The sequence below is a fragment of the Lepisma saccharinum genome, chromosome 2 (assembly GCF_977018435.1).
Source record: "Lepisma saccharinum chromosome 2, izLepSacc3.1, whole genome shotgun sequence".
Taxonomy (NCBI): Eukaryota; Metazoa; Arthropoda; class Insecta; order Zygentoma; family Lepismatidae; genus Lepisma; species Lepisma saccharinum.
Genome location: NC_139230.1, coordinates 109,920,297 through 109,943,506, shown reverse-complemented (window position 1 = coordinate 109,943,506; position 23,210 = coordinate 109,920,297). Strand labels below are relative to the sequence as shown.

At 36.3% G+C, this 23,210-nt stretch overlaps 1 protein-coding gene across 2 annotated transcripts in view; it reads right to left on the bottom strand.

Moving 5' to 3' along the window:
• Positions 1–23,210, bottom strand: part of LOC145984110 (VWFA and cache domain-containing protein 1) — a 211,140-nt gene that overhangs the window by 90,726 nt on the left and 97,204 nt on the right. For both annotated transcript variants that reach the window (XM_083117535.1, XM_083117536.1), the window contains exons 10-12: positions 18,198–18,347; positions 7,581–7,768; positions 3,158–3,368 (exon numbers count right to left, since the gene is read on the bottom strand). In XM_083117535.1, coding sequence (XP_082973661.1) covers positions 3,158–3,368; positions 7,581–7,768; positions 18,198–18,347 — 549 coding nt within the window. The remainder of the gene's footprint in view (positions 1–3,157; positions 3,369–7,580; positions 7,769–18,197; positions 18,348–23,210) is intronic.

Here is a 23,210-nt window from a genome sequence, read left to right as displayed (position 1 = left end):
AATAATTTAAATTCAAGTTGGTGATCGGTTGTATACATATATACATATGAACGAGCAATTATTCATGACTTGTTACTGGAACCAAAGATAATTTATTAATAAAGATAACTTTTCTAAATAAATCAAATTGACCTACAGAGTTGATAAGAACTATTACTGTATATGTATAATGTTGTTGAATAAACCATGGTTAATTAAAATTGCATGTTGCTCTATAATTAACCCAAGAAAGATAGAAAATGCCTTGTAGACGTTAAGATACAACACGTAAAGGTAAGGTAACGTGTTTGGTAATTGCAGCGTAGTTGATTGTTGTCTTACTATATTAAGTGTGTGCTTATTGATTGTTCTTGAATTACAGTGACATACAAATACCTGATTATTATTACTACTGTACATGCATTTACCCAATTGTTATGGAGGTTCTTGATGGACACTGAATCAACATGAACAACGTGTCATACACTTCAAATATTAGAAACACTTGTATGCTCTACTTATTTTCTTGTGTCTTCCATCCACAGCCTGATCCACGCTATCCTTTAAAAAGACTAGACCAAGTAGAACATTACACCTAGTAAGTCTACATCATCTCCATATGCTAACAACTTAGTCCCACCATTTAATATTAGTCCATCATAATTTTCTTACCTTCCTAAGAGCATATTCTAAGGCAAAATTAAAGAGTAATGGAGATAATGCATCTCCTTGTTTTAACCCATCATGAATTGTAAATTTGTCAGACACATTAATACCCATATGAATTTTACTTTCTGTTTCACTGTTGCATACTTTTATCATATTAGCAAGCTTCTTAGGTATTCCAAACTCGACTAAAATATTATATAATTTTTCTCTTTGACCGAATCATATGCAATTTTAAAATCAATGAATAGCTTATGGACATCTTGATTATATTCCTACCTTTTCTCAAGTATCTGTCTGATGTAAAAAAATGTGATCTATAGTTGAACTGTTACATTTAAATCCACATTGATAAACACCTGTAATTTCATTAGAATATAGGGTGAGTCTTGTTAAATGAATGTTAGATAATATTTTATATGATGTTGAGAGGAGAGAAATTCCATAGTAATCATTGCAGTTCATCTTATCACATTTCTTAAACACAGGAACAATGATGGATTCTTTTCACTGTTGAGGGATTTCTTCTTTATTCCATATTAAACAAATTAATTTATGAATTTGACATATTAACGAATTCCCACCATATTTAATTAACTCAGCTGGTTTTAAATTAATGCCATGTCCTTTGATATTCTTTAGCCTTTTAATAGCATCTTTAACTTCAGTCAAGTTAGGTTCTGGAACTAAAGGTTCTGTTGTGTGTACTTCATTTACTTCTGATTTATCTTCTACATGAACATTTAAAAGGTCATTAAATTAGTTCTTCCATCTATTTAAAATATCACTTGGATCAGCCAGAAATTCACTGTTTTGATTTTTTGTCACGTTTACTTTAGGTTGCCATCCCTTTCTAAATTTATTTACCCCTTTATATGTATCTCTTGATACTTTTATTTTTGCTATTTGTTTCAATTTCGTTAATTTTGCTTTTCAAGTAATCTCTTTGGTTCTTCTGAACATGCGGTTAACTTCTTGCTTTATTCTATTATGATTCTTTAAATTTGTATCATAAGAGTTATTTAACCACCTAAGTCTAGCTTGATTTCTTATTTCTATTATATTATGACATTCATTATCAAATCACAGCTTACTTTTTCTTGTTTTATGGTATCCTATACTTTCCTCAGCTGCAGATTCTATTGCATTACGTATATGCTCCCAATTCTTATTTACGTCAGTTTCATTTATATTTCCATCGTCATTTAAATCCTGCAAAATATCGAATCTATTTGACAGTTTAATTTGGTATCTTTCTTAATTCTTTCATTAGCAAATTTTCCTGTATTAAATTTTAGAAAAATATATTGAAAAATATAAGTAATAAGTTAGAATAATGTACAGGGTGATTCTTATAGAAGCAGCCTGATGAATTTGTTAATAATGCTGCAGGTGATGCATATAACATCTCACAATTACGCGTATGACATAATAATCTGTGGGCTTTGCTGAGTCGAATGGTGTGCAGATGATCTGACAAGTGGCAGCACATATGATGAAAAGTTAAAGGACCCATAGTGGTGCACGTGCGAATGTGTTGGCAGTGTCCAGGCATCAGACCACCATGACCCCACCAGCCCGGATTTTTTCTTGTGGGGTTTACTGAAGGACAGGGTGTATGCAAACAAATCACATATGTTACGAGTTTTAAAGGACAACATTTCGGCTGAAATCAGAAACATCGCAAGAGAAACACTGCAGCAAGTCAAGGTGAATATGCAAACATGGTTGGAGGAGTGCCTCCTTGAAAACGGCAGACATTTTCAACACATACTCTGATTACAATCAACAGCACACTATCCAAGGTACATCATGTATAAATTATGCTAATATCTTCAGTCTTCAGTTTGTTTAACATATCTCCTCTTAAGAGCTCTATGTGGTGTTAGATTGACTTGTCTCCATCTCTTCTCATTAGCAGTAGTCATGTATCTCTAATTTACTGATTTTTTTTAGTCAGATATATTTGTAAGGCTACATTATTTCCTCTCTCCTGTAAATAAATTGGAGTTACGTCCATCCCTCTGGTTCCCACACAGCAACACATTATTTGCAGGAAATCTGTTACAGAGTAATTTTTCACTAGCAGTTTCAACATTTTAACCCAATGAAATTTCAGAACTGGATATAATTTGAAGTTTTGGGTATATCACATGAAGCAGAACCAGAGGGACGTAACTCCAAATTTATCAAATTTACACGAGAAAGGAAATAATGTATTCTTAGGAATATGTCTGACTCTTAACAAGAGTTGGTAACTTGGAGATATGTAACTCCACCTTACTGCCAAGAATTAGAAGTGGAGATATGTTTATCTGACTCCAAATAGAGCTCTCGAGGGGGATTTATTCAAACAAAACTGAAAACAGCATTTTTGGAGTTAAGATCATCGGGTAAACCTAAGTTGCTAAACTTCTCTTCAGATAAGTGGCAAATAAGATGTATTGCAGTTTTTGCTATGTAGTGGAAAAGATTCCATTATCACAGTGAGACATTTTTAAAAATTGCTTACCTAATGTTGCCATTTGCCTGAAATGCCTACAAAGAGAAATTCTTGATGCTCCTGTTTCTGTTCCCACCCGAAGATCAAGCCGATGATAAACAGTGTCTATAGGTTGGTGTTTGTTGGTATTGTTCAAAACTCTGAAAGGTTTATCTTTCTGAACATACACTATGCAAACTATGTAAGGTGCATCACTTATATGCTGCCAAGTATATGTCACCTACAAGATAGAAAACATTAAAGGTATTAATAAAGTACACTTGAAACTGTATCTCCTCAACAGAAAAAAAAAATATGCAGGTGATTCACTTAAAATCTGCCAATGAAATGCACTCCTTACAAAAAGGGAGTCATAACGTAAACGTTGCATTACATGGTACGTTCCATTTGTAGGAGGAAAATGTATGTTTCAAAGGATGGTATTGTGTAATGTAATGAAATCTTATCTTATTATTATATACAGGGTGACCAGTAATTAGATGTATTCCCTGCAAGGGGTTAAAGTAGAGGCATTCTGCAATAAATTTGACCATATGATACCCCATCCGAAAATTAGTAGTTTTCGAGATAATCAAATTTCTATTGTTTCTTTTTAAATGACAATTTTCCACATAAAAATATGAATTGAGAAAAAACAGCTCATTCTATGGCACATATTTCAGCATTTTCTGATAGCTAACAAATAAGTGGTTCGTTGAAAAAAGGTTTGTCCCAAATAACAATCACATGTAAGTAACGGGTGGATCTAAACTTACAAGTGGTGATAAAAAAATCCAATCTTAGTTTACTTGGCAACATATTAATAACAAAAATGGTATGACACGAAGCGTACAAATTACTTAAATTACTTCCTTGTGTCATCAGCTATCCAACAAGGTACAAATGTTGCTAACATTCACATTTGTGTACAAGAAACAATACTTCATTCATCTTCATGTGAATGGAATCAATGAACAATACAATTAAAGAATATTACACGTCTTGCTCAAAGTGGGCACCTCCGTTACGAATGCAGGCACGCAGGTTTTTACGGACATTTGTTCTCTTAACTCGTGATGTGATGGTGTCCTTGATGTGTTGACCAGCTGTTAAGATCCTCTCCCTGAGCTCTTCTTGCGAGTTTACCGGTGTCTTGTAAACTAAGTCTTTGATGTGGCTCCAAATGTAGAAGTATCAGAGCGTCAAATCGATCGGGGGATCGAGCTGGGCAGCCATCATGCTGGTAAATCATGTCACGTCTTGTAGCTAGAGGCACATCCTCCAACAACATTACCATCCCATTCCTCAAAAAAATGTTCATAAGTGAAACCATTTAAGATTTGGGGCAGGAAAAATGGCTCGATCAAATGATTGTTGATGACGCCCATCCATACTTTTGCCTGGGCATGTGACAGTCGCTGGATGAAAATTTCCCAAGGAAATGGATTGGCCGAGGTGGCCCGATTCCCTGGCCGGCTCGATCCCGATATGACGCCTTGTGACTTCTACATTTGGAGCCACATAAAAGACTTAGTTTACAAGACACCGGTAAACTCGCAAGAAGAGCTCAGGGAGAGGATCTTAACAGCTGGTCAACACATCAAGGACACCATCACATCATGAGTTAAGAGAACAAATGTCCATAAAAACCTGTGTGCCTGCATTCGTAACGGAGGTGCCCACTTTGAGCAAGACGTGTAATGTTCATTAATTGTATTGTTCATTGATTCCATTCACATGAAGATGAATGAAGTATTATTTCTTGTACACAAATGTGAATGTTAGCAACATTTGTACCTTTTTGGATAGCTAATGACACAAGGAAGTAATTTAAGTAATTTGTACGCTTCATGTCATACCATTTTTGTTACTAATATGTTGCCAAGTAAACTAAGATTGGATTTTTTTATCACCACTTGTAAGTTTAGATCCACCCGTTACTTACATGTGATTGTTATTTGGGACAAACTTTTTTTCAACAAACCACTTATTTGTTAGCTATCAGAAAATGCTGAAATATGTGCCATATAATGAGCTGTTTTTCTCAATTCGCATTTTTATGTGGAAAATTGTCATTTAAAAAAAAACAATAGAAATTGGATTATCTTGAAAACTACTAATTTTCGGACAGGGTAACATATGGTCAAATTTATTGCAAATTGCCTCTACTTTAACCCCTTGCAGGGAATACATCTAATTACAGGTCACCCTGTATATTTATATATATAAAAATGGATGTATGTTTGATTTGATTTGATTGATTTAGTTTATTTTACTTTGCGTTTTGTGCCTCTTGGCTAATTTGCGAAGATTAGGATCAGTGATGAAATTGATGAATTGACATTCACAAACAAACAAGCCCGAGCGGGATTCGAACCCGGGACCCTTGGCATCGCTGTGCGATGTGCTAACCACTCTTCTGGCATAACTCTCGAATGCCTGGAGCAATTTCAACCAAACTTGGTACACGTATCACTTACAATGTGGAAAGAAATACTGTGAGGGTAAGATACCCCTGGAGGGGAGGGGGGTGGGAAGGGGGTGGCATGTAAAAATAATTGAAAACGACCAATATTAGTGTGGAACCCATAGTTTTCGGGGTCGCTAAGATGAATAGTGACACTCCTAATGCCGGTCAACTTCAAGATACCTCTGGCACCCCTAGGAGAGGGGGGTGGGAAGGGGGTGACATGTAAAAATAAGCTAAAACGACCGATATTAGTGTGGAATTCATAGTTTTTGGGGTCGCTAAGATGAATAGTGACACTCCCAATGCTGTTCAACTCCAAGTTCATTTTACACTATAGTTAGAATTCATTATTTTCCTGTCTAATAGATGATTGGGATAAATAAATACCCGGGCAATGCTGGGCAATCAGCTAGTACAATATATATGTCATAGACTGATGTTACAAGGAAAAGTAACAAAATGTATTATGGTAGATGTTAACATTATAAAAGAACGGAATGGAATGAACATAATGTAACATAACATAATGAAATGCAATATAGTACATACTACTGTTACAAGGAACATAACAAAGTGCAATGCAGTACACAAGGTCTGTCAATAAAGTAATGAGACTGGCAACACTGACAATGCTGCAGGCTCACCTGTCAAGGGAAAGCTAGATCAACATCTCATTGACTGTTGGTAGAAGTTGCAAAATTTCATTTTGTGTGAAACTCAGAGAAAATGCTATGCAAATATTTGAAAAAACTAAACAGGCCAATGGGGAGCATGTTTTGTTGAGGTTACAAGTGTTCAAATGGCATTTCTGGAGGGCTGTTATCTCTTCAAGATTAACGATTAAATATGTATTGTCATGTAATGGATTTCAATACTGTAATGTTAATATGCTGCCGATCACAATTGTCACTTCTTCATACAAAACTTTGAAAATGGTATTTTTCATTTCATCCATTTTATGAAACAAGCTTTTGTGGAAGAAAAGAAATGTAATGTTACCAAAGTAACAAACACAAGTATACAACACACCCTATGTTATTCTTCCCTGAACACATCAAAAATGGTGCTGCATAACGGAATGTCAGCTATCAGTAACATTATTGCTTGGAAGCCAGGAGCAAAATGTTTTTATTGTCGTGACCTAAATGGAGTTACTGGTTAACTGTAACATTACTATCAGTTTCCATACACAATATCGCTAATTATTATAAACCGTTCCATACACAATATTGTTAATTATTATAAACCACACCTTTCATTTCCACAAATATGAATACCATTACATCTCTATAGGTGGCGGACAATTTCTTACTCTGTAACATTACTGGTTATTGGCAAAGGGTGTAATGTTAAAGTGTCATGGAATGACATACTCCTTTACAGATTAGTTATGGCTTGGTACTCTTTTACTCACCTGTAATGTAATGTTTGATACCCATGAGGTAATGTGTCTGTTCACAAAAATGGTACTCTGTTTCTGGTAGTACCAAAACGGAAACAAAAATTGCAATACTGCTTCATCTCATTACATCATGACTCCCTGGTTTGATCAGAAGTAACATCCTTACAAAGTATCAATCCAGACTGTTCATAGTGTAACTTGCATGCATGTATATAAGTGTACTGAAATTGTACCACTTGGAAGTATTGATTGAGCAATCTGTAGTGAATTGGCTAATGAAAATAACAGTACCATAATAGAAGATTATAGCTTTGAAGTTCCAGAACCACAAAACTTCAGCTCGAAGCCCAATGAAGCATTCAGAAAGTTACGAGTAATTTGTTTCAGAATGTATAACTTACTTACACTTGGTGAGAATCTTCCAAGCTCTGTCAATACACATTCCTTTTGTTTCTTCATTCCATGCCTGACAGGAGAGGCAGATAACCCCCCCCCCCACCCCAAAAAAAGGAGAGAATAAAATTTTAAGGATTATAGACTGTAATTCAAGGTAGATAATATTAAAACACACACACACATACCGTCAGATTCCTGGTATGACTTCTATTAGTGTGTAGTCTTCTTGATACTTCCCCACTGGTATTGTGCAGAATTGCCTCTCTGATTTTATCAAATTCAGGCACATTTTCCAAATGAAGTATATCAGTTGGCACAGGTTGCTCACATGCAATGCTTGGCCGTGTAAAGGAGGGATGCATTAACACTAATCCTGAAAGAAATTTCTAATTTCAGTTATATTTCTTTAACTATCTCAGTTATATTTCTTTAACTATCTGTTATATTTCTTTAACTATTTACATAATTGTAAAATGTGATGAATAACTCATTGGTCCAATATTCAAGAATGAAATAACTCAAAAATAAGGCACAGACTCGAAGAAAAGAGTGACTTCTTACCAATGCTTCAAAAACACTACATTTTCTTTATGAGGACTATATCATGGTTTTATTAAATCACTTTCTGACAAGTCATGTAAAATTCTAGTAAGTGTTCATGCAAATTACTGCACAATTTTTATACTTTCTGGTTTCATGCATTTGAACACCAAGCAGTATTTATCATGAAGTGTTTACAGTTATCCCATATAACTCTGGAAAAAGAGGGCAAGGTCTACAAGAAGTTGAACAGGGCCTCCCTCATGGCGCAGTGGTAGCGTCATTGCCTTGTAATCGAGGGGTCCCGGGTTCGATACCCGGTGGAGGCACAAGTGGTTCGGATCCCACTTTAAACTGTAGGTCCAGTCCCGATTAGCCTTACTGCGCATAAAGTTGACTTAAAACACCATCTCAAACCAAGAAGTTGAACATTATGCAGGAAATGAGAAGTCAAATAAGTCAACTAACAGCAAAAACTTGTTCCCAACATAGGCATTTCCATTTCTATTGTAATAGCAATAACACCAGAGAAAATGTAAAAGCCATCAAAACAAAACAAAACAAAACAAAACATTGTTTGGATACAAGACAGAATCTGCGTGTAAGCATTGTTCACAAAATGGCCTTAATAAGCTGATTGTGAGTTACTGTGTGTATAATATACAAATGGAGACATCAATGTTGATAGAAATAAGGAAATTTGTGGTTTCTACCTCCGACCCTCCAGACTTCTTACTTCACTGTGAAATGTTGCAAAAAATATTAAGTTGGTCAAAAGATTTTGATCTCCAGCAATGCTTATCCTTTACTGACTTTTGTCCCCCTCCCCCTTTCCTCACTGTTTCAATTTCTCCTTCATGCCTTTGAAAAGAGCAGGTCAAGATATAATGTATGAAGATGGGCAAAAACAAGCAAATTTACGTTATTAGTTACACATAAATATTTACTTTTAATGAACTATTGTACAAATAAAATTATTGTATTAGTTAATTGCATCCTATGAATGAGATTCATTCATTAAAGTTCATTAAATTTATTTGTAACTAATAACGTGAACTTGCCTGTTCTTGCCCAACTTACCCATGTTGTATCTTTGTTATCCATGGAATATCAATCTGGAAAATTTGTAACAGGTATGCTGAAAATATCAAATTTTTGTTAGGTCCCGATCAGGGACCAAAATTTTGAAAAAAATAAATAAATTAAAAACGAGCATTTATAAAAAGAGCTGTAACTCACAAGACGAAACCAGTAACAGAGCTCAAATATTTTCAGCTGACACTTTGGTAGTGATGGTTCGTCTGAAAAAATTATAGCTGAGATATTACATTAATTCCATACTAAAAAAATCCTAAACTTAGATTTTTCTTCAAAACTGAATATCAGTTTTAGCCTTACATTTCAGCCATTTGCATTGGAGATGGTGAAAGAAGGTACAGAACATAAAATGTAGCTTGAAATGTACTGAAAACAATGTTATTTACCACAGCTTTCTATCATTTTTCTTAGCTCAGTTATCATAATGTTCGCAACTGCCTGCAAAGGCCAAAAATTCCGCAAGTCATGAAACAAATATGCCACCATTTTAAAATAAAGTGAAGTTTTAGCCCGGCCTCCTATGGGAGGGGCGAGCCTCAGCAACCGGGCGGGTCGCAGGTGGCGGATAGCGAACGGCCATCAGATATGGTGGTTAGCTGCGAATAAGGCAATGCCAAATAAGCAGTCCCAGACCGAGGCGGCAGTGCTAACAGGGTCTGGGGGCTTGGTTTGTGGCAGGACCATCCTCATTAACACCCAGAAAAGCCCATTGACAGCACTGTGACATGGCGAGGAAGTGCCACCATTAAATAAGCACTGCCCCTGCTGCCTTGCAGGGAGGGGAGGGATCTCCAAAGGCTAAGGGAAGGATACTCTGACAGAAAACCAAGGGTGGGGCAGACTCAAAAGGCATGGTAAAGCCAACTGCCCTAGGGGAGTAAACCCTAAATAAATCCACCCTGCGTTGGGCCAATCCCCCACACAAGGGTATTAACGGATTCAGAGAAAAAACAGGAGCCTCGGAATGGACAGATCAACACAACAACGACCGGACTGGAAAAGGAAAATGAGAATGGGAACATGGAACATTAAAACTATATTAGGAAAAGAAGTTGAATTAGTACAGGAAATGAAGATACGTAAGATAGACGTAATGGGAATTAGTGAAGTAAGAAAGAAAGGAAATGGAATACAAAGGCTTGAGGAGGGATATACCTTGAGATATTCAGGTGTTGGACAGGGCAGAAGAGTGGCTGGGAACCAGTTAACTCAAGAATAATTGTAGTTAAATTTGATATAGAATATAAAATCATATATCCAAGTATATGCACCAACAGAAGATGCCTCTGTGCTTGATAAGGAAGAATTCTATGTACAACTCCAGAGGACAGTAGATAAAGAAGTAATGGAGGGACGGTATGTAATGATAGTGGGAGACTTAAATGCAAGAACAGATAAAGATAAGAAGGTAGCCCATGGTAGTATGGGAAGCTACGGGGGAGAAAAGACATTCAATGAGTATGGCAAGAGATTACTGGAGTTTTGTGTAGAAAATCAGTTGCTTCTTGGAAACTCCTTCTTCCCACATAAGGAGGCACATAAAATAACCTTCCAGGCTGAAGGAAGAAATGCTAAAAGCATAATAGACTACATAATATATACCAGTAGTATTAGGAGAAACATAATGGATGTTAAAGTTATAAGAGGTGCTGAACTGGGTACAGACCATAGATTACTAATAGTGGACACACGCTTCACGAGACCACCAAAGCCCAGAATGAAAAATACCAAACAATTAAGATAAATGAGTTACAGAAAACAGAGAAGAAGGAAGAGTATAAAGAACAGGTAACAACCAGACTGACAGAAGGACCAGATGTAGAACAACTAGAGATAGAAGAAATATGGAAGAGAATTAAAAAGGCACTCATAAAAGCTGCAGAAGAAGTATGCGGAAAGAAAATAGTAGATACAAGAAAAAAGAATGGTGGAATGAAGAAGTGAAACAAAAAGTAAAAAACAAAAAGGAAGCATGGAAAAAATATATTATGTCTCAGACAGAAGAACATAGAAGGAAATACATTGAAAAAAGAAATGAAGTCAAGGAAATAGTGAAGGAAGCTAAAATTACATCCTGGGAAAAATTTGGAAATATGGTTGAAGAAAAAGCTAGAGAAAAGAATACAAGGCAATTTTGGAAAGTTGTAAAGAACTTGAGAGGAAAATATGGAAAAACAATAAGAACCATTAAAGATGGAGATAAATTGATCACAGAAAAAAAGGATGTGTTGGATGTATGGCGGAAACACTATGGTGAAAAATTCCAGAAAGAAAATAATAACCCAGAGGAGGTAGGGGTGATATATGGACCATACATTGAGGTACAAGACTCAGATATAGAAGGGGAATAAAGGAAGATGAAATACAAATAGCAATAGAACTGATGAAGACAGGAAGAGCAGCAGGATCAGATGGAATAAATCCAGAATTAATAAAATATGGAGGTATGGAAGTAGTTAAGAATTTAACCAAGATGTTTCAAAGAATATGGAAGGAAAACAAAATACCAAATGAATGGAGGAAAAATATCATTATCCCACTACATAAGAAAGGCAGTAGCTATGACTGTAATAACTACAGAGCAATATGCCTCTCATCAGTCGCTTATAAATTATACACAAGGATACTAGAAAGACGTCTCAGAAAAGTGGTGGAGGAAGATATGGAGGAGGAGCAGGCAGCATTCCACCCTAAAAGGCAAACACAAGATCATATATATACTATAAGAACGATTATGGAAAAAAGAATTGCCAAGAACAAGGACACATATCTAGCTTTTATAGACCTAAAAGCTGCTTTTGATTCAGTACCTAGGCAATATGTATGGGAAGCATTGGAGGCAAAGAAAGTACCAGTAAGATTATTGAATGCAATAAAAATTGTATATAATAATCCTGTAGGAACAATTAGAGTAGATGGCGAACACTCAGGTGAATTTGACATTGAGAAAGGCATAAAACAAGGAGACAGCCTCAGTCCAATCCTATTTAATGTCTTTTTAGACGAAATTGCTAAAATATGCAAACAACGAACACACAGAACGAAGATAGGTATTTGGAGATTAAGGCCAGTATATATCCAAGCACTATTATATGCCGATGATATCGTACTGATATCAGATACACCTGAGAGACTTCAGCAAGCAGTGGAAGAATGGTATGAAGAACTTAAAAGGAAAGGCATGAAGATTAATATAGAAAAGAGTAAGATCATGCGGGTGACTAAAGAGGACAAGGAAAATGAAGCCCTGAATATAATATGTGAAGGGAAACAACTAGAGAAAGTAGAAACATATGAATACTTAGGAACTATCATAAGTAGCAGTGGGAAAATTGATCAAGAGATAATGAATAGGACAAAGAAGGCAGCATCAGCATATTATCAAATGAGTAATACTTTAGTGGGAAAAAGAGAGATCAGTATAGAAACAAAAATGCAACTCTACAACTCAATTGTAGTTCCCATCATGGGCTATGGCACAGAAAGCTTAGCACTCCAAGATAAACATCTAAGTAAATTTCAAGCAATAGAGATGAAATATCTTAGAAGAACAGTGGGGAAAACTTGAAGAGACAGAATAAGAAATGAAAGAATAAGAGAAGAGGTAAAACAAAAGAAGACAATGACTGAAGTAGTAGAGGAACGTCAGCTGAAGTGGTATGGACATGTAAATAGAATGAATGAAGATAGGAAAGCCAAGCAAGTGATGGAGATGAGGGTTGAGGGTAGAGTAGGAAGAGGCAGGCCAAGAAATACATGGGAAGACATAATAGAAAAGATAGGATTAAAATATGGAAAAACTAAGAACGAAATGAGAAGAATGAGTCGAGACCGGACGGAGTGGATGAGATGGACAGAACGAGGTACCCGACGCTTAACGGCATAAGGGAATGGAAGAGAAGAAGTAGTAGTCAAGTTTTAGAAAAATAATGCCTGTTTTGAATTACCCTTGTATAGGGGTTACACCAACAAAAAATGAAAATTTATAAAAATGGTCAAGCACCAATTATTGATTCTTTGGACTGTTTTGCATGGATTGACCCATAAGAATAAAAATACATATCTGTACATATAATTAAGGACTAAGGTCACAGCTTTCTGTGGTAGTTAAGTAATTTTCAAACTGTATAAAACAAAATCTAAAACACATCATATATAGAACACATATTTGCACAGTTTTGGCAAACAGAAGTTTACAAATGGAGACATCATCAACTAATCTGCAATGCAAATTAAACATATCTGTCAAGTCTATATCTTCAAGGTAGCACTTTAGTCTTTCAGGTGGATACTCATTGGTCAATTAGATGATTTTCCCTGATATTTCCATCAGGTTTTTTCTTTTTAAATTTCCTGACATTTCTAGGTTCTCCAGGTGTGTAGGAACCTGAATAGATATACAATAACATTTTCTTCACAACCTTTCTGACAATTATGATCATGTTGCAAACCTACTTTGGTTATTAATCAGTACAGCTGAACTACAACTTTTACTTTGATATTCCTTCTAAAACCTAGTATAAAAAGTGAAAACTAAATGCAGTGTGTTCAGTTTGGCTCAGGTCAAAACAGTGCATGACTGCAGATGGCGAGGCATGGAGCAGATGCTGGCATTTTTGGTCTGTATCGTCCCGCTTAATTTTACGCACATATCTTTAGCATGCAGAGAATTATGTTTATGTGGTATTACAAGTACTAACTTGTTATGAGAGTTGTTCAAAGTGGTGGCCAACTGCATTCACACATTCCTCATATCTTTTGATGAAAGTTTGATTGATTGTTTACAAGTTGTTTTCTTTCCATTGTTAACCCAGGAGGATGCATGCTGGGTAAAAATACCCAGAAGAAAATTGCTTCTTAAGTCCAAATTTTAATGGTTTCAAAGCACGTAAATAATAATATCTTCAATGATTAACCTAATTTTATTAAGTTTGAACATTTTTGTTTCATTATGGAAAGATAAAGTTGAGAACAAATTAGAAAAAAAAGATGGTGACAAGAGCATTTTCTGCCATAACGTAAAGACATGCGCTGGGTAAAAAATACCCAGAAGAAAAATTACGTCTTAAGTCCAAATTTAAATTGTTTTAAGGCATGTAATTTGCAATACCTTCATTGATTAATGTAATTTTATTAATTTTGAACATTTGAATTGAATCACACAATCAATAAAAATGAGAAAAAATAACATATTGAAATATCAAACTGAAACATATGAGCCCACATTGTTTGCGATATTTAGCCTGGCAGTGTTTCTAAGGCCGTGCGAGCGGAACTAACTAATAGTCGATTCAAGGTCCTAACACTGAAAAGGGTTCATTGGAGAAGTCAGACGATAATGAGAAGTGATCAAAAAATATATTTCAAAATCAACTGGGTAATTTTTAGACATATGCACATCCTAATGAGTTAAACACTAGAGTGCGCGTCAAATCTCCTACATATGACCTTGAATGGCTGAACAGCACTAGCGAATCACATATGTGCGGCGGGCCTCCTCCATGGCGCAGTGGTAGCGTCATTGCCTTGTAATCAAGGGGTCCCGGGTTCGATACCCGGTGGAGGCACAAGTGGTTCGGATCCCACTTTAAACTGTAGGTCCAGTCCCGATTAGCCTTACTGTGCATAAAGTGGACTTAAAGCATCAACTCAAAAAAAAAAAAACAACATACGTGCGGCGTTGCCTTGTTCTGTGACAAGGCGTTTCGCTCAACGAAGCTGTCTCTTTTCCGTGTGAGATTTCGACATGGCACCGCTGCAGTGCGCTGCTATTGGCTATCGCCATTATGCAGGAGCTTTGACGCGCACTCTAGATGCAAGTTGTCAGCGCAGTTACAATTCTTGTTACTCTTGATCACACTGTGAAAGAAAACACCACCGCATTGACATGCAAAAGTTGATTGTTTAGGTACCGGGAGAGCATGCAAAGCGACACACTGTCTGAAGTTCACATTGCAGATGTAATTGTTGCTCGCTTATCAGTACAGTTCTGTTTGTTTTAGCATGCACATTTGCACAGCGTGATAAGTCTCTCATAGATGACATAGTGTTGTTTTTTCTGTGTAATTCCAGTGTGTGTTTGTGTGTGTTTAATAGAAATGTTCACGTCAGAACAAAGATTTTTATGTTTGACACTTATGTGAAAACTGAATCATGTCGAGACATTTGTGGGCAATTTTCACAGAAATTCCCTGTCATTAAAGTTCCAGGTAGACAAACAGGGAACTTGTTCTGAGACTAAGAGAAACAGAAGTTACAATAATTACAGAAGAGTAACTTTTGCATGTCAATCAAAATTTCATCAAAAAATGCCAGGAATGTGTGGATGTACTTGGCCACCACTTTGAACAACTCTTACAACACAGGTTAGTGCTCGTTATGCAATATAAGTGTCTGCATGCTAAAGATATGTGTGTAAAAATAAGTGGGACATTATGGATCGAAAATGCCAGCATCTGTGCCATACCTCGCCATCTGCAGTCATGCACTGTCACGTGCTATTTTGGTCCCTATCCAAAATTAATGCCTCATGAGTCTATATGGAACGGAAATTCAAAAGAACAATAATTTTATACCAGATTGAGCACCATAAGGATGAGAGGAACAAGTTTCTAAACTGAATCTTTTGGGCAAGTGGAACCACAAAAACTGAATCCAGAAGTAGAAATAAACCACTTGTTCACTTTGCAACTTTTTCTCTTGCAGACTCCAAAATGCATGTAAATTCCAGATGATCTGTAAAATTCCCTGCTTTCCAGTTTCCTGATGCATAGCACTGATAGTTAAAAGAGAGTGTAAAAAGCCCCTTGAGAAAGGTTAAAAGTGCAAGGTTGTAAAGGGACCTGCACAGGGTAAACACAATACAGCGTGTCCATAAATATACTGTCATACTTTAAAGTGGTATTACGTCGCTTTGGATAATCGTATTTAAATAAAATTGATGACATTTGAAAGAAAAACTCAAATATTTTATTTTACAACTCATAGACATTGAATGTGGCCCACACGAGTGGCCCTGCAGACATCAAGGCGATATTCCCATTCATGCCACACACGCTCCAACATATCCACAGGGATGGACTGGATTGCAGAAGTGATGCGAATTTGCAGTTCTTGCAGGTTTTGAGGCAATGGGGGTACATAGACACAATCTTTTATGTAACCCCATAAAAAAAGTCACAGACTGTCAAGTCAGGTGACCTCAGCGGCCAATTGTAGAAGACATTATCATCATTTCCAGCACGTCCAATCCATCTTCCTGGAAGCCGCTCATTCAGATGTTTCCGAACATGTAAATGCCAGTGAGGAGGTGCTCCATCTTGTTGAAAAATAAATTCATTGCCTTCATTTTCTTCCAATTGTGGAAATAACCATTCAGTGAGCATGTCAAGATAAGCTGGACCTTTCACAGTGGCCTCTCGAAAGAAAAATGGGCCATAGACTTGACGTTTTGATACGGCACAAAAGACATTCACTTTAGGGGAGTCTCTTTCAACTTCCAAAATTGCATGTGGATTCTCACTCCCCCAAATCCTTACATTATGTCTGTTCACTTTTCCACCAACGTGGAATATTGCCTCATCACTGAAAATTATTCTTCCTGACAGATATACGTTATCCTCCATTAGTAACATAAAATGTTCAGAGAAATCTAACCATTTTACAGGGTCATCAGGTTTCAACTTGTGCACTAATTGCAGTTTGTAGGGGTGAAACTTCAGTCACGTACGCAGGATCTTAGATACGGTGGATATAGGGATGTTCAACTGCTGACTAGCTCTACGTACAGACTTCTTAGGACTACGAACAAATGCCTCCCGCACTTGTTCCACAATTCCCGCATTGACAGATAGTCTCCCTGAATAGCCTTTCCTTTGATGACATATGCAACCATGATCCACAAAATCCCGGTACCACTTCAAAATTGACGTGTGTGAAGGAGCCTGATTTTGAAACCTTCGCCTATAAGCACGCTGGACCTTCACCAAACTCTGCGTGGAATGATGTTCTAAAACACACCAACTACGTTCTTGTGGGGTCACCATAACCACTTCAATCCGCACGCTGAACCTTCACCAAACTCTGCGTGGAATGATAAAACACACCAATACATTCACCAAACTCTGCGTGTAATGATATTCTAAAACACACCAACTACATTCTTAAATCTTCTGTAATAACAACACAATTTTAAAGGAAAACATTCACATGTAACCTGAGTGCCTGCTAAATATCCAACAATGAACCTGCATCGTCCATTGTTGTCAGGAGTGAATTTATTTCAGTTTCTATGTTTGATCTCGTTCATTGTTGTCCATTGCTGATATTGGTGTCCATTGTTGACATGCACAAAAATATTTGAGTTTTTCTTTCAAATGTCACCAATTTCATTTAAATACGATTATCCAAAGTCATCAATTTCATTTAAATACGATTATCCAAAGCGACGTAATACCACTTTAAAGTATGAAAGTATATTTATGGACAAGGTGTACATTAAAAAGGTAAGGAGATATTAAAAACTTTCTCAGAAACAGTGGAAAAGGCATGTGCTTCTCAAAAAGCTAAAAATATAAGTTAAAACACTGTCATCATCTCACAACATGGATGATAAATCGTTGGGAAGGTTTAGTGTGTCTGAGAAAATTGAAATCGGCACATTCAAGAAGGATGTGCTGAACATTTAAAACAATGTTACAGACACGGCACAGAGGAGAGTCCAGCCCTTGCAGCAAATAGCAATGTGTGAGATGGCTGTGTCCAACATGAAGCTGAGTTAAAATAACCCTCCTTGATGGGAGGGATGATATGAGGAATGCCATGCACTAATCAAGCAGGATAAAATCAATATCTGAGAAAATGACATAAACAAAAGGGGTTATTTGGCATACTGGAAGGCCCACCTGAGGTACGAAAATATGCAAATTTGTAGATCTTTTGTATTTCAGAAATTAACAGGGGTGTAAAATGTGCGATTTTGACCATTTTTTCAACATTTTATTGAAGTCAAGTAAATCACGAAGTTATGTTGCAAAGACTCATTGCTGACTAAGGAGGAACAGAGAAGAGGAACTGAGGCAGGTGATAGGATGTTTTCCCTCTACATATAGAACATCATATACCATATTTTAATTGCATCATTATACCTCTCAACATATAATTACCTTCTTTATTTAGCATGAAGGCATAAGAATTGCCGAAACTGTTGAAATATGTTATATCTTCTACAACATCACTGAGGTGCAAATCCATACCAACAACACCTACTACTGTGTCAGCATGGAAACATGGCTGGGTTATGCTGACAACTACACCTGCAAAACAAAACACACTTTAATGTAATACAATATTAAGAAGAAGAAAACATTTTCTAATAAGAATAAAGGCACACCCTAAATATAAATACATTACTTTCAATAAAATTATATGCAAATAAATTTACATTGTTACTTGTCTGAGGGTATAGCCTAGATTTTTCTGACATTACCTTGATCTTCACTTACTACATGACAATAGTTTCTCAATATTCAAACAGCAAAATAAAGTCCACGTGAGATATGAGAAATTTATTTAAATTTCTAAGAATAATAACACAGTGAAACTTCGATTTTACATTATTCATCAGACCAAGAGGAACAACTTAAAATCCAGGAAAATTTTATAACATGAGGATTCAATGTATAATGTAGGAAGAATGTAAAATCCACTGCACCATGTAAATATACAAAATAAAAAAGCTCAATGGACATTTCCACTCATTTTTTTTTACAACAATTTTAAAAACTAAACCCTGGAAAATGACCCCTACAAGTTCTCGCATTTCTCTGCGTCCAGTTTAAGGCAGAAACAAGACTTCCAAAGTTGCGAGGCTAGCGTTGCGCTGAAAACACACCGCCGCCATGTTCATATGTCACAAGATGAACAGAAAAGTATCAATACTAGCATGACTACATACACACAACTTTGTCGGGTCCAGCACCCCTTGCTCCCCAACAAGTTTCCAGCCAGCAGTCCTGGATTTTCACTTACGAAATAAAGCAACCCTAATCATACTAAAAGTTGATCCACCCCCCTTCCCCACGTGAACTATATATACGCCCATGTGTATAACAATATCCCATACTGAAATGGTACGATATATTTTGAATTTTGTACTGCGAAAAAAGCCGCCTCATCTCGTTACCCCGAACGCATTAATTGGTTGGTTCACAACTTCACCACTAAGGATCCTATCGAGATGAGATATGACAGCCTTGGTTTCGTTCTCGTTGAGAGTTGTAAATGTCTGTCTCGTGTTTATTTGTAAATGTCTCATTGACAGTCTCGTCTTGATTTATAAACATCCATCTCGGTTTGGGAGGGCAATTCTCTTTCTCGTCTCAAGTCTCGAAAAATATAGAATTAACAACGTATGCAAAGGCTTATCATTATAAATACAAAAAAAAAAAAACTTTAATATTTTTTTTTACTCCTAGTTTCGACGATACAAGCCCTCAAAAACTGAATATTATCCTGCTTATATATGCAAACCAAACTGCAGATTCAGAATTACCAGGAATGAACTGGCGTTGTAATTATTATACACAAAATTCATGATTTATCTGAGGAAGTCGCATGTTCCAGGTTTGACTCTCGACCTGGGCATGACTGTTTCCTTGTGAGCGACATTTCATTGAACTGGAAATTGTTACATGGGAGGATGTTTGCTTGAGACTTTGGGGACAGCTAGGGGGATGCTTCTATTGTTAATGTTAGTGTTGCTCACGAGACGAGACATTTTCCGTCTCGTCTCATAAAAGGAGATGGGACAAGTGAATGTTTTTGAAATGAGATGGAACAGAAGAAAAAGTTCATCTCGTATCGTGGCAGGTTGGGTGATACTTAGATTGTGCTTGTTGGTGGTGGTGGTAGTGTGTGTGTGTGGGGGGGGGGTGTCCTCCTGCACCCCAACTTCGAATACTGCTTGTAGTCATTCATCTTCATTGTAGCGATTAGCCAAAAGTGGGAAGAAATGTGATGTTAGAGAAGATACATACCTACTAAATTAACCATGCGTTCTCATCGTTGCGGTTAAACAAAGTGACAGAAAAGCGACATAAAAGTAGGCTAAATACAAAAATTTGCAATATATATATATTAACTGAAGAAAACTGTCATTTACTGCAGGAAATTTAAAAACTCCCCGTACCTTTTTATACCATATCACCTCTTATATTGCAGAAATTGGCGTGTAAACCAGAGTGTTCTAAATGTATTATCTTAAAATTTGCGAAGAAAATATTATGACGAAAATAATTGTAATTCCAGAAAGGCATTCCTATAACATTAAGTTCTTGCCAGTCAGAACCAACCTATGTATTCGCAATGAACAAGGCTGTTCACGTGTTCAGCCATTGACTCTTACAAGTTTTGCTTTGTCACCCTAATGGGAAAACCCTCTACCGAGTGGCTGAATTATAGTAAATACTGCTATACTGCTACTGCTATACTGTTAGGGCATAATTCATCTCCAAGAAATGGAGCACAGATTTTTGCACTGAAAGTTACAAGATACTTGTTTTACACAGTAACAAGTGACTTTGCTGTCGCTTCCGCAGCTCATGCTAAGTTGACGGGACAAGCAGACCCCTGCCTGCACTGAATTCTAAGTGATGACGTCAGAGTACCTCGTGTCTGTGGAGAGGACGTTTTCAAATCTGTGACATAGGAGATGAATTTCAGCGGTGTTTGAAGGCATATTTCTCGAGAACCAAAACAAATATCGCCGAGATATTTTGCACATCTCATGTTTGTGTCATTATCTGTAAAATGACAGGATTTAAAACGTTTTTCATGTCAAAGTGGAAATGTCCATTATGCTACATGTGATCCTCATTGTATGCCCATTAAATCCCATGTTACATGTAAAATATATATTAACCTTTAGCAGTTCGAGCCTCTCAGATCTGTTAGCCTCTTGCAGACAAAACTTTTCAATTGTGCATTGATGTAAAAAAAAGTTATAAAATTAAGAAATTCAAAATAAAAAATAAAATAAAAAATTGACAGGTCATTACGGCCCCCACAAACAACTGAAGTGAATGAACTGTTCCTACAAACATGCAAAGACACTTAAAATTTAATTAAATACTTCTTGGGGAAAAATAATAAAAATGTATAATGCTCCTAAAAAGAAGCAGTGTATTAATCTTAGTGGGGGGAATTCATACAGTGGAACCCTGACTTTACATTATACAGGTGCCCGCAAATAAAAAAATCAGTGGTTGGAAGTAGCATGCTACTTGTAATGTCACTACTGAAGCTAGCTACAAAATTTGTAGCTGTAGCTGTAGGAAAGCTACAAAATTCCTGTAGTTGTAGCAAAAATTTCGCTACAGCTACATTACTTCTCAGCATTTTGAGGTAAATTTTGAATGTGTCAACAGCGAACAACATCGGAATGCACGATGAGCAGGTGCATTATCATGGTGCAGGATTTCCATGTTGACTGTCTGTCTCTGAAGGTGCATAATACTGGTGGAAAAAAAAAGGGGGGGGGGGCTTTAGTTTCTGGGTCATACCAATAAACCCATGACTAGTCACCTGTAATGACTTTATTTAACAACTCTGGATCATTTTTGGCCTGATTAATTAATTATTGGCACACTTCAATGCGATATTGCTTCTGCAAATCCATCAACAATTTGGGGATGAATTTTGAAGACACACAATGTATGTTTAATTTCTCGAAAAAAATTGACTGAACTGTGTAGAAACTCTCATTCAGTTCACTGGCCATCTATCTAATTGTAAGTCGACAATCAGAATGCACTAAGTCATGAACTCTGGCAAAGTTATCATCAGTTTTTGAAGTGGAAGGCCGACCGGACTGAGAATTATCTTCGACTGATCGTTGACCATCTTTAAATTTACTATACCAGATAAAAACACTTTCCCTACATACACATGTATCCTCGAAAGCTACTTTCTACAGTTCATAGGTCTCTGAAGCTGATTTTTTAGTTTTAAAGCAACATTTTACACATACATTGATCTGTTATTCTCTTCATCCATTGTTCTGCACACATAATAAATAACCTGCCGACAACACTACACATGTCCGCACTCAACAGGCTGCAGCTCACAACTGAACAAAGATAGAGCCATGACCTTTTCAGGATCCTTCAAGGATAAAACATGCTTTCCTTTCCTCACACACAACTTCCACGAAACTTAACCAGTGAAAAGTGGCAGCTTCTGTCTGAGAACATTTCAATCACACCTTGTGTATACAAGGTATGATTTATCAGTGAAGGACTTGATTATTTGACACTCAAATAAATGTAATGTTATTTTACATTGATGGTTACATGAATGATAAATTGTAAGATTTTACATGATCTTCATTCTCACACATGTTCAGTATATCTTTTCCTCATTAAATTGCCACAAGAGAGGTGTTATTTTTGGCATCTATATTGCATCTTACTTGCATTTGCTTTGAGTTCCTTCTTGTTCTTCATCTACTTTAAAGTAAATAATGTCAGAGTTATCATCCTCTTCAATAATGTAATTTTGATTATTCCCAGAAGCCTCTGTGACAGGGAACATTGAGTGAACTCATGATTTTTCTACTCAAGGTTGCAGGTTTGAGTCCTGGTAAGTCCATCAGAGTTCCTTTGTGAGTTTCATGTAATCATCATTCATCTTTATTGCAATTAGTCAAAAGTGGTTGAAAAGTGATGTTAAATGAGAAAAATAATTTTTAAAAATCAGTTTTGTTTAGGGTATGTGTAAATGCAATTTCCAATTAGTTTTCACATTTGTTAATACAGCGGAACCTCTATTTTACATTTTCCTGCATTATACATTCAACCTTGATGTTTCAAACATAGCAAAATGCTGTAAAATTTTCCTTGATTTTACATTTTCCTATATTTTAAGATTTTCCAGCTTGGTCCCCTGAAAAACATAAAACCGAGTTTCCAATGTAATTATGTTAATCTCAATCCAATATTCATATTCTATACAAATTTCCACATTAAGCAAACTCAATGGCATTTACCATTCCTACACACCTCATGAAATTTCTGTACTCTACTGTAAGTTAGGTCTTAAGTCTATTTTTTTTTTATTAGAACCTGTGTACTACTATAATGTACTTTGCTGCAGCAAAACTCAGATTTTTAGCAGTAACA